Raw genomic sequence first — 13,410 nt, forward strand, 5'->3', positions numbered from 1 at the left:
AGCTTTACAAGTCGCACTTCATTATGAGCATCACAGAGACTTGCTGAATAGTAAACATCATTTCAGAGAAAATAACTCTGATTGGTGTCTTGTATGCAAGGTGCTTTACAAGCATCACAGCCATAAGAAAAACTTAGATAGGTGTTATGTATACAAGGAATAATATTTTCAGAAATCCCGATGACTAAACAAAAATTGAATGAAGTCGTCAGTTTATCCATGACATAAAACTGGATGATACTAAATAAACAATTATTAAATTATATAAAACAACTTTGCAACTTCATATTAAGAACTTCCTACCTAAACAGATTTTAGTTTTTTAAATACTTTCACGAGCATACAATTTTGGAAATCAATGTTTCTTAAGGAAAACACTTTCCAAGAGGGTATTTAATTTTTGAAAGAAAATAAATTTTTGCTGCAGCGTATACACACCATGTTAATGGAAAATAATTGATCAATAATATGGTACTTGCATTTTGATAAATATTTCCCATCTACCAAGATGTTTTTAGTAGGATGGGTGGCAGTTGACTGGAATGGATCTTGAATCTATCCCCTGTACAAGGATATAGTTCTAATTTGACTTGTGTATATTTTGTATTCATGTCTATGCCTTAACTTCACAAAACGGGTAGATTTTTATTACATTGTTGAGGAGTTTCTCTAGCATGCCTGTTATAGCTTTTTTCCAAATTACTTGGATTATTTTTAAAATAAAAAATTTAATTCCTGCGGAATACATATGATAATTTATTGATTTTTTGTGGTTATCATTGGAAAAGGATTGGATTATTCTAACATAATGATAATGTCTGATATTATTGCGACTTTCAATGAAAATTGAACAAAAATAGTAAAAACTTTACTTAATTAAATAATAAAACAGTACATATTCTACATTCCATAAAACAGCATAAATTAGCTCATACTTGGAGGAAGTAGATGTTATATTATTAATTTCCACTCTTCTTATTTTTATCAAGATGCAAGTTTCTCAACATTTTGTTTCAGGCAGAATGGTTTTTTACATTCAGGTAAATTTTTTTATTTATTATAGCTATGCATAATCTAAAAAAAAATAAAACTAAAAAAATTTAATAAGATCTAATGTGATAAAGCTATTTAATAAAATAAAATCTATTTAAAAAAAATCATTCAATAATAAAATGACATTTTTTTCAATTAAATTTGGACTTTTTGAAGTTAGCAAAAAATTAAAAGTTAATAAATTTTTGTTAGCCATTTCTAATTTGATGTAAAAAAGTCAAAATTTAAAAAAAAAAACACTGAAAGGTATTATTCTTTTATTTCTATAACATTTTTTGAAGGCAGTTTTATTTTCTTTAAATACTTGTTTTATTTTTATCTCTTACTACAGTCCCTCTAAATTTCTTGTAACTATCTAATCTTTTTTCCTATTTTTAATTTGTTCTCTTCCCCTCTGGTTTCTTCAGAAATCAGTCAGACCCTGTTAGGTCAATGCTGATGATGCAGAGACCTTGTGAAGAAAGTGGATCATTGGTGTGGTCTCGTTAGGCCTATCTATGGACTCTTGTTTTCTACAGCTCAAGTACCAATCAGATCACTCTTAAAATACAATACAAACGGTCAGAAAAACATATAAAAATAAAAATTACATAATATAAATAATTATAAAGTACCATATTTAAAAAATAAAATAAATATATTTAATTAAACCATAAACCACGTTCTAGTCTGACACTATGTGTCTAGTTCTTACCACTATGTGTATGCATGCTCATGTGGAAACACACAGATACAGTATATAAAATATCAATACATTACAGTTACCTAATAAAGCTACAGAAAGCAAACTAAACTGATGTCATCAGGTTACAATACATGCTCACCATAAATCAATATTGAAAACTTCAATTATCATTGCTACACTCTTACTTTTAATAAATAAATTGCTATTAAAAAATATTAAAAAATTATTAAAAATATTCTAACATATCTATACTTAACAGAATATTTTTAGGCTATATTATTTATTTTTAATTTAGAATTTAGTGCTTTCAGAATTTTTATGACAAACTAACATTTAAAATAAAATAACACAAAAAAATCCATTACATATAATGATGTACAAATAATTACAAAATAACAGATGAGATCAAAAAATGCAGTAAATAAGTTAGAATCTATAAACACATAATCTGAATTTATTTTAATTAGAATCAACAGCTCTTATTCTCCTACACTTATCATGAACAACACACAAACACACACACACATATATATATATATATATACATACATACACACACACACACACATATATATATATATACATACATACATACATACATACACACACACACACACACACACACACACACACACACACACACACACACACGCACACGCACGCACACACACACACACACACACACACACACACACACACACACACACAATTTTTCTTTCTAAAATCAATTCTTTCAAGACCCATATCACTTCTGCACCAATAATATAAATTTAAATGTATATAATTCAACTTAATCCACCCAAGTACAGATATAAGACAACTCTTACCTTATTTGTATATTTATATAATTTTTCACGAAAGTACTTTCGCAGAATCCTGCATCATCAGTCGTGTATAATATTTATAAAATTACATATTAAACTTAAAATTAAAGAATTAAACGATTAAAATTGCGATTACGTATATAATATGTGAAGTCATTAAATAAAATAAAATAAAAACAAATATTTAATAACATGTATGTTATATGGCAGCCAAGTACTACAGTACTGCACTATTTAAATAAATATTTTATTTAATATCTATATTTTTCTAAAATATCAAAAATTTATTTGTTTTCATTTTTAATTTCTAATATTTATAAATCAGCATTAACATCAGAAATAGAATGTTTATTGTTTACAAGATGATCTGCAACATTAGAAAAGCCCAATTTTTTGTTTCTATAATGCCTAAAATGTTCATAAAATCCGGCTTTAAACAATCTATTGGTTTTATCTATATAAATATCCTCACAATCATTACACTTTATCACATTAACTTCACATAAATTGTATAAATCAGTATTTTTATTGCTTTTTAAATATTTTATTATGTGGTTGTTAGTTTTATATACAGGTTTAAATTTATCCTTGTCATAAACTTTGGTTATATTTTCAACTATACTATTAGTGAATGAATATTAATATATGAATGAATATTAATTAATATAAGTAAACATTATCAATCTTCTGTGTGTTATGTAATGGTTTAAAAATTATTATACTACTAAGTTCTGATGTTTGTTTTTTATATATATTATCAATTTAACAAGCACTATATCCACTTTGAATTGCAATTGGTTTTATGATAATTATTTCTATGTTTAATTTTTCTTTATTATTTTGAGTATAACGGATAGCTCTGTTAATCATATTTGTATATATGTTAATTTTCTGAGACCAAGGATGATTTGATTTTCTATGAATTGTTATTTTATGGGTTACAGGTTCCTGTATACTGAAGTTACAATTTGATTATTTTTGTTAATTTCAATGCTAACCTCTAGAAAATCTATTGTTCTGTTTATATCTATTTTAAAAGTAAATTTTAAATTGTTATAATATGCATTAAGTTTATTTAAGATAATGAGGTGTTCATTATTTATAACTGGATCATAAACAAAAATATCATGAAAATAACGAGTCCATAGTAAAACGTTATGTATGTGAATAATGCCATAAACTATTTATTCTCAAAATCTTCTAAGTATGTCTCTGACATAATAGCTGACAAAGGAAATCCCATAGAAATATTTATCTTTGTTTATATATATATATAAATAAATATAAACAAAGATTCAACTTAATCAACTGAGAAATTTTGAAGGAGATACACTCATAAAAGCTGCAATAGACAGCAGCATCTTCATAGATATTAAATAAAATATTTATTTAAATAGTGCAGTACTATAGTACTTGGCTGCCATATACATGTTATTACATGTTTTTTTTTATTTTATTTTATTTAATGACTTCACATACTCTTGTATATGTAATCGCAATTTTAATCTTTTAATTCTTTAATGTTATGTTTAATAAGTAACTTTATAAATATTATACACGACTGATGCGGGATTCTGCAAAATTACTTTTGCAATAAATTATATCTTTGTTTTTTTTTGTTAAAGATTCAAATAATTCATTACATATTGACACCACAGTTTTAATAAAATATAATATGGTAAGTTAAACTTATTTAATTATTATGTTTTGGTGATTTATATTTTTCATGTAATATTAAATATATATAAAATGAAAAGATATGTTTTAATCTAATAGACATATATATCAACTGAAGATGTGAGATACTGCAAAGAGTAGTTATTGGAAAACAATACGATAAGTTTAATTTATCTATTTACTGTGTTTTGGTAGTTTATATATAATATTAAATATATATATATATATACAGTACAACTACTGAGTAAAGCTTTCTGAGTTTACATGTAAACACAAAACATGACAAAACTTACTTTTCAGTTAACTGATAAAGAAGTGGTAAATATTCATAATTTTTATAATGGTCCATTTTTAATAAAATATTGCACGTAATTTAACAATTGATTAATATCATCAATATTTCATTTCCATTACTTAAAAAAGAAAACAAAAAAATCACAAAACTATGTTTCATAAAATACTAAAACTGTTTTAAATTTGCTTATAAATTAATAAATCACTAACAAGTCACACTAGTATTTATTGTAACAAACATGTTATAAATCAACTAAATTCAAACAAAATGGGCAAAAAACAACAATTTAACTGAGGAAGCATATAATATAAAATACACAGGAAAAGAACAAATTACACTTAGAGAAACGGGATTTATTCCACTCAAATTCTTATCTTAAAAACACTGATAAAAGGTTTTATCTAAGTTCTTAATGCAAACCATTCACATGAATATACTATGCATTTAATCCATAAAGAGATAGATAGAATTCATCGTATGTAATTCATAACTAACATAAAAGTATCACTGTAAAAAAAAAGAAAAAAAGTATTTTTATTAACCAGAAAACTTTATTTGAATGAAAGTTCAAATTTAGAAAATTTTGTAAATTATTAAACAAGTGCCTCAGGAGACAGTATGTACAAACTTCATAAATTAATTCAGAACATGCAAAGAAACAAAAATATTAATATAAATAAACTTTCTATCACTTTGTTATCAGTTTCCTTTTTGTGTTTTTTAAAGAGAAATTCATATCTTAAAAACAGATTAAGAATTTTTAATATTTGATACAAACATTAATATTAACACTCTCAACTGAATAAATAAATATGATGATAGTACATTTTCAAATTTTAAAATAGCAGCAATTTTAAACATTAAATCATTAATATCTTGATAATTATTATTTCTTTTAAACTATATATTATTGGCTAATATATTAAGAATTTTATTGACAAATGATCTAAGATAATTTTTATATGATTCAAGATACTGTTTTACAGCAGTTATAAATAATAAAAATAATAACAACTGCCCTGCATTAACAGTTATAGTAAAAAATTTAACTAATAATAAGACTCATTCAGAAAATATTGAATTATCAGGACATGTATACCAAGTAGATAATAAATAATAGTAAAATGACAATAAACAACAAAAAGCAGAATTTTGAAAGCTGGATCCCAGCTATCTAGTAGAATAAAGATCAGATTGATAAAGAAAAATAGAAAAATAAGATATGATCGAAGAAAATGAAGTCTAATTTAAAATATAATCAACTTAATTCTGAATTTTTAAATTTCTCACTGAAAAAAATAATTAATGATCTCGAAATTAGCAACTAATTTAATTTAAATAAATATTTTCAAACAGAAGAAAAAAGTAGTTGTTAGAAAAAAATGAAGTGCAACAAAAGTTAAAATTCTCTTTGATAGTTTTGAAATTATTTTAAAATCATCCGTTTTAAATGGACTTTTTAGATCCAGTCACTACGGAAGAGGTAAATTCAATAATTAGGTTTGTAAAAAATAATAAATGCTGTGATGTAGATGATATAACATCTCATTTTTGCTGTTTTCAATCTTTGGATTGGTTTGCAGCAAGCTTCCTAAGACCCAATCCTGTGCTTTCATTTTAAGTTCTTGATAGCTTGAGCAGCTAATATCATTCATACTTTGTTTTATATATTCCAGTCTGCTTCTTCATCTAACGTTCTTTCCCTCTACAATGATTTTTGGCAGCCATGTATTTCATATTATTCACAAATAACATCATACCAAAAAGATTTTAGTGTATGCTTTTATTAGTTCTACAGGCATGCCATCAATTCCTATGGTTTATTCTGCTACTTAACTGCTAGATCAAATTACTATTATAAGATGGATTTTTCTTTTTCTCTTTCTTCTGTATTGTGCCCAATTTTTTCCCTTTGTTTAAATTCTCAATATATTCTTTCCATCTCTTGATCAATTGCTCTTTGTCAAATAGTATCATTCTGTTTTATTTTTCATTGCACATGCTTTCTTTTTTCGGTTCACCGAAAAGGTTTTTGATTGTCTTGTTCGCCTCATCTGCCGCTTCTATTTCTTGAGAGTATGAGTTCTGTTAAAAAAATACACAGGATTTTAGTTTTTCTCAAAAAATCTTCATTATTCATCAATAATGATTTTGTCATTTTCAAAGTATTCCTTTTCAGATATAATACAGTGTTTTTCCAATTTTCAAAGCATCCCTGGAACACAATTTCCGGTATGGCATTTAGCTCCTTTAACGATTCAGTCTTCATCTCATCAATGTTGGCAAAATATCATCTTTCATGGTTCTTTTCAGCTTGAGGAGTAGGAAGAAGTCACAAGGGGCTATGTCTGGCAAATATGGAGGGTGAGGCATATCATGGTGCAATTGCCATGAATTATTTTGCCACAAATCCGGCCATTTTCTTTGGATTACTTCATGCAAATGGCATAGAACTTCCTGGTAGTAATCCTTACTGACTGTCTGATAGTGATTCGGAGATTTTCCGTAATCATTTTCTTAACTTTTTTGACGTCATTGGTTGTTGATGGGCTGGAATGTCTGTGGTGCTAATCATCTTCACAGCCCTCTTGGAAACATTTGTTACCACTTGTAAACACTTGTTTTATTCATAGAAGAATTGCCAAAAGTAACATACAACATTTCCAATGCAGTGCTGTACTTTATTCCATACTTAAAACAAAATTTAATGAAAATTCTCTATTCAATCTTTTCCAAGTTTTTCAAGTTAAAAATCGCTGACCATACCAAAACATGTGTAATCTTTTCGAGGTTACAAACTAAGCATTCAATATGGCTACCAATGTAAACATATCTTAGGAACAAATATACCAACACAATAAAAAAAAAATTGTGACAATTGGACTTATACAAACTGGAAAATTTAAAAATTTGACATATTTTTTGATCAAACCTTGTATTTTAACTTCTTCACATCTCTCTAGCAGATAGTTTTCTTTTACCTCTCTACAAGCTTTGTTAATCTTATTTCTAACTGATTTCTGTTGTTTTTCTTTTTCTGGTGTTGCTTGATTCTTATAATTTCTTCTACCTGGAATTTCCTTTATTTTTTGTTTTATAATATTCTATTTGTCATTAATGTTACGCTCCAGTTTGTTTTTTTTAATAGCATTTTTATTTTACATTTACCTCTTAGTTCTTTCACATCCTTCACACTACTAATTTGACATTTTATTTTGCATTTGCAGTTTTCTCCATTTATTTTAAACTAAGACTGCAATTCATAACTAAATGTGCTGTGGTCACAATTTATAACAAGAAATGGATAGCTTTTGGAATCATGTATTTGATTTTTAAATATTCTTTACTCAAGTTCTCTTATGACTGCATCCTAATCTTGCATTATTATTATGTTTTCCTCTTCTTTCAACCATCTAATCACATATTCTAGGTCCTAATTCTATTTTGACTTCTTCCTTGGCTAAATTTGAGGTTGGCATATATACTTTGATTATAATTGCAACTTTCAGTTTAGTATATATTTTTCCTATTATTAATAAAGACAACTAATTTTTGACTAGCATTAAACTGCAAATAACCTTTCATTCTCGCCATAGATTTTTATCTAGTATTATTCTCACTCCTCCATAACCACCTCTACTTGCACTGTAGACAATTTTATAATCTCTGCAAAAATTTCCTGGAAGGGGCCATTTTATTTCTGAAACATTAAGTACGGTCAATATTCATCATTTCCATCTCTAATTTTATATTTGCTAGCTTCCCACTCTGCAACGTTTCTTGTTGCCAATCTCATCTAGTATTCCCTATTCTTAAATTTGGATACTTCTTGAATTGTTTTCCTCTAGATATCCGAGCAGGGGACTATTCTTAATCTGGAATACTTAGCTAAAGAACTCTCAATCCTACTTGCTGATTCTCAGGATAAATCTTTAGAGTACACTTATTTCCCCTCACCTTGCATACCTTATGCCGTTGGCTGTTAAGCTTATCCCCTTTTGGGGTCATTTCCTATTCAAATGGCAGCTAATCATTTGCTTTAAAGCTTTAAAAGTTCATTTAACAAATAAAAAAATAATAATATTAATGTTATGATAGATGAAAATGCTGTAGCTCAGTCAACAATAGTGAAGGTCACCATTAATGATTAATTATATTGTAAAAGCATGATAATCTAATTATATTTGCAAAAACAAACATAAATAGATATTTTTGCTCTTAAAATTAATTAAGCCTAGGTGATGAGGGCAGTTATTACAAATTTATTATCTTTTATATTAAAATACTCAAAAAGTGTTTTGGTGATGATAATCTTAAACGAAATTTAGAAAGAGTCTTTAGGGGACAAATGAAAGATGTTAGATAAATAGTAGAAATAATAAAATATAAAATCTACATGGAAATCTTTTAAAGTAACAAAAATCAATTGTATGCATATAAATTTTAATGAATTTAGCCTTATATAAATTTTTAGGAATTATAATTAGAAATCAAAAAATGGAAAATTCATTTGTGGAGGTCCACAAAAACAATATTTGTATATATATATATATATATATATATATATATATATATATATATAATGTATTCTTTATTTATACTATATTTTTTTATACATATAAAAAACATTATGTTTTTATGTTTGATATGTAATATTATATAAATATATCTTATACATATAACTGATGATGCAGGATCCCGCTTAAGTGCTTTTGGAATAAAAAAAAATAAGGTAAGTGTCACTTCATTTACTTTATAATTCTGTAGTTGGGTTGTTTAAGTTATATATATATATATATATATATATATATTTGAATATGTATGGACAAAATTCATTCATGAATAATTTAATTACTTTATGAAATTGGTAACTGTAATGATAGAATTTATTTTTATAAAAAGGATTTTAACTGAATAATGCTTTATGCTCTATTGAAGAATTCCTTTCTCTTACCAAGTTTTAATATACGATTTTGATCACCCTATATTCAGTAATAAGATAATAGAAGAAAAAAACAGGGAAAAATTATTATTTTACTTAGAAACTCTTTTTGAAAGTCAGGAATGATTATCAATTCTGACTGTTAAAAGGAAATTCTAAGCAATCTTTGTCAGAGACTTGACAAGAGGCACGACGACATTCTTTCATGCAGAATCATTCTACAACATGGCAATCCACTGCAAGTTGTAAAAACTAACTTTCTTTTCTCTGTCTAAAAACTCTCTTTTGAAATCTAACTAGTGGGAAACCATGACTCATCTACTTCACAGCTATTAACTTACACTTCAGAATTTCAGTTATACAAAGCCAAAGGTACAATCTTAGAGAATGTTTTACAAACAATGAAGAAGTGAAGAAAACAGTCAAAACATAGTAATCAAATGAAAACTTCTACTGAAAAGTATTTGATGAATTCATTTACTGCTAGGATAAATGCTTATTCAATTTTGATGAAGTAATAATACTTATTCAATTAATAAGTGAATGGTTATTCAGCATTAATTTGGAGAAGCAAGCATTAAATGAAGAAAATAGATAAAAGGATTTTCTCTTTTCTGTGATTTTTATATCTAACGTCAAATAATTTCTTTAAATTGAAAATAAACATAGTTTTTTAACAGCCTCATATTTATTATGTGCTGGTTGAATCATTAAGATGTTTATGAACCTTATGAAGAAATGTAATAATACACCTGTCAAGATATGATATCTAGCCATCAATCTATATAATTTTCCCATGCTTAAGTATTAAAAGACAGTTTTAAATATTTAAATATATAATATAATAGGCTTCCATTATGTCTATTAAAATTATGATGCAGTTTTTGACTGTAAAATACAGAAGAAGAATCTTCATCAATATTCTAAAAAAAAAAACTACTGAATCACATTTCACAAATTATTTAGAAAGTGAGTCATCTTCTAAATTGTTAAGTTTAGTAAAGAATGTGATAAAATACCTTAAAGTATCAACTAATCTGCCAGAATTTTCCCAGAATAATCTAGTTGCTTCAGCTTGTTTACGAGCTACTTCTTGAGCCTCACAAAATGCTTCCCATCTCTGAAATTCAGGGGAAACTTCATTTGATCCACGACTCAACATCATCTATAATAAATGTTATTACAATTAAAAAACTTTTAAAAACTAAAAAAAGGAAAATTTATATAAAAATGATAATTTTAAATACATTAAATAATCAGTAAACTTCCATGACAAAGTGTATCGAAAACAAGTGGACTGAAACAGTAACTTAAACAAGGTTCCTCAATTTTATAAAAAAATAAAATATATACATATGTAGTTACAAAGACTATTCCAAATCAACTGTCAATAGTGCTCATATTTCTAAACAATGCTATTTAGCAGTCTGACAATGATGTAGACATGCATTACAATTTGTGCTTTATTTAGTATATAATTTATTTATTAAATTTTCATTATATCTATTGGCTGTAGCAATGTATTTAATATTATTCAATTCATTTTTTAAATTTATATTATAATATTTTAATGTTCTATAAATTACTGTATTAAATGTAGCAATTTTATGATACCTAGGATAAATTGTAAACTGTAATAAATTGTATTAATTCATCCACATATCTACTAAGTAAATTTTTATCGAACACTTTAAAAGAATACAACATAATCTATAATAAATTTAATTTAAAAAATGAATATGAATTAGTAGATATAATTAATAAAATTAACATAAACAACACAATTAAACTCATAACATTAGAAATAAAAGACATGCACACTAATATTGACATCAATAAAACCATTGATATAATTAATAATACCTTAACAAAATTAAAAATAGACAATATAATGATGGAGAAAAAAAATCAGGGAAATGAATTCTTTAGATAACTACATAAAATTTTATTTAACTTGAGAAAATAATAGCATAAATATTTAGATCTAAAAATTAATAAAATTTATAATAACAAATTAGATATTGAGATTTATAGCAAACACCTACCAAACAAGCCACAATAATGCATAATAACTCATTTCATCCTTAGAATCATAAAACTGCTAACATTTAATACATTAATTTATAGAGCATTAAAATATAATAATATAAATTTAAAAAATGAATTGAATAATATTAAATACATTGCTACAACCAATAGATATAATGAAAATTTAATTAATAAATTATATACTAAAATAATAAAGCACAAAGTATACATAAAAGATAAAATAAGGTTAACTAATAATATAAATGGAAATGAATATGCTAAAATTTAATATAATATGAATTATAGAAAGTTCAACAAAATTTTTAAATCATTTGGATTAAAAACTGCTTACGTGACTAACAATAAAATATATAAATAATTTAGATCCTTCTAAAACAATAAAAACAATGATAAATTTAATCTAGATAAACAAGGCATATATAGTTTAAAATGTGCAAACTGCGATTTAAAATACGTCAGCATGACTAATCACTTATGTTCAATCAGAGCATATAAACTGTATAAAGGTAACACAAAAAAATTAAATTTTTCTAAACACATTCTAAATAAAAATCATAATTATAAATGAGCAAATAAAATTTGATAACGGTATTTTTATTCAAACAAATACTGAATAATAATTGTTGATTTTTAGGTTGGCCAAAATAATACCCTCCCTTAACTATACATAACAATTGAGATCACCATATGGACAAGACGTCTACGTTGACATAATTTTAACATACATGAAAATACACACATGACCAATTCTTATATGTACAAAATAAATTTTACATAATTAATATATAAAGTTTTATTTATTATTAGATCCATAATAACTTAGTGTGTTCCTGATGATGGAAATTGCATTCTGAAAGCGCTTGGATGTGTTATATATATAATTGTTGGTAAGCGGTTTATATATTTATTAGAGATTTATTTTATATTTAATTTTTTTTTTAGAGTAGAAGGGATACATTTCAACAATATTTAATAATTTTTTTTGTATCAAATATACAATTTTTATTTCCATATTTAGCAATAATTACCATAGTATATTAGACAACTAATCAATTTTTACCAGAGTTCCTGATCACAAGCAAAATGTAAAATTTTAAATTTCAAATGAATCCTACATGTTTTGTTTTGTACCTGGCCATGGGGCACTTTTTAACAGAATCCTTTCAACAAACAACTTCACTTCATATTACTTTATTATTTCACTTCAAAGAACATACATTTTATTGAAATATAATACATAAATATGTACATAAAAATGCAGTAAAATTGAATTTATAAATTGCTAATGTATGAAATACTATGGTATTTCAACTTATACGTATAGTCAACTTATTCAGTTAAAGCAAAAAACGTATATTGTTATTTAGATGTTACATTATTTTATTTTTAACGAACAAAAAATTTATATGAAATAACAGTGAAGAACTAGTTTGAGAAGTTTATCCAACTGGGTGTGGTTGAGAAAATTTCATTTTGAAGTCTTTCCTTTCAACACAATTGAATTTTTTTTTTCAGGAAACTAAAATTTCCAAGATTCTTCTTTCCTTCACCAAATTTTACTTTGCAATTGTCTTCTATTTGTCCGATAGAAATAATTCGATTCTTTTTCCCTGTACACTCTACAAGAATAAAATCATTTATTTGTACTGCAAAATCATCATTTTTAGAGTCCATATTTTCTTCAAATGTTAAAGAAATCAAAAGCTGTTCAAAAATCTTCATATTCAGATTCATCTAGTAACTTTGATTTGTCTTCTTCTCCATTTTCACTACCAGAAGATTCATCCAATAAAATTTTTCTTACGTGCTTGCACTTCATTTTGCTGCTTATTTTTTTTTCAGATTTTATCTTCTTTTTAGTTAAATTTGACTTAATCTTTTCAGG

At 25.5% G+C, this 13,410-nt stretch overlaps 1 protein-coding gene across 1 annotated transcript in view; it reads right to left on the bottom strand.

Moving 5' to 3' along the window:
- The window catches only part of Als2 (Amyotrophic lateral sclerosis 2), a 109,467-nt gene that overhangs the window by 55,301 nt on the left and 40,756 nt on the right, over positions 1-13,410 (bottom strand). Inside the window, exon 6 of the mRNA XM_075355217.1 lies at positions 10,496-10,641. Within this exon, the coding sequence (XP_075211332.1) occupies positions 10,496-10,641 (146 nt within the window). The remainder of the gene's footprint in view (positions 1-10,495; positions 10,642-13,410) is intronic.

Source organism: Lycorma delicatula, chromosome 2 (genome assembly GCF_047948215.1).
Source record: "Lycorma delicatula isolate Av1 chromosome 2, ASM4794821v1, whole genome shotgun sequence".
NCBI lineage: Eukaryota > Metazoa > Arthropoda > Insecta > Hemiptera > Fulgoridae > Lycorma > Lycorma delicatula.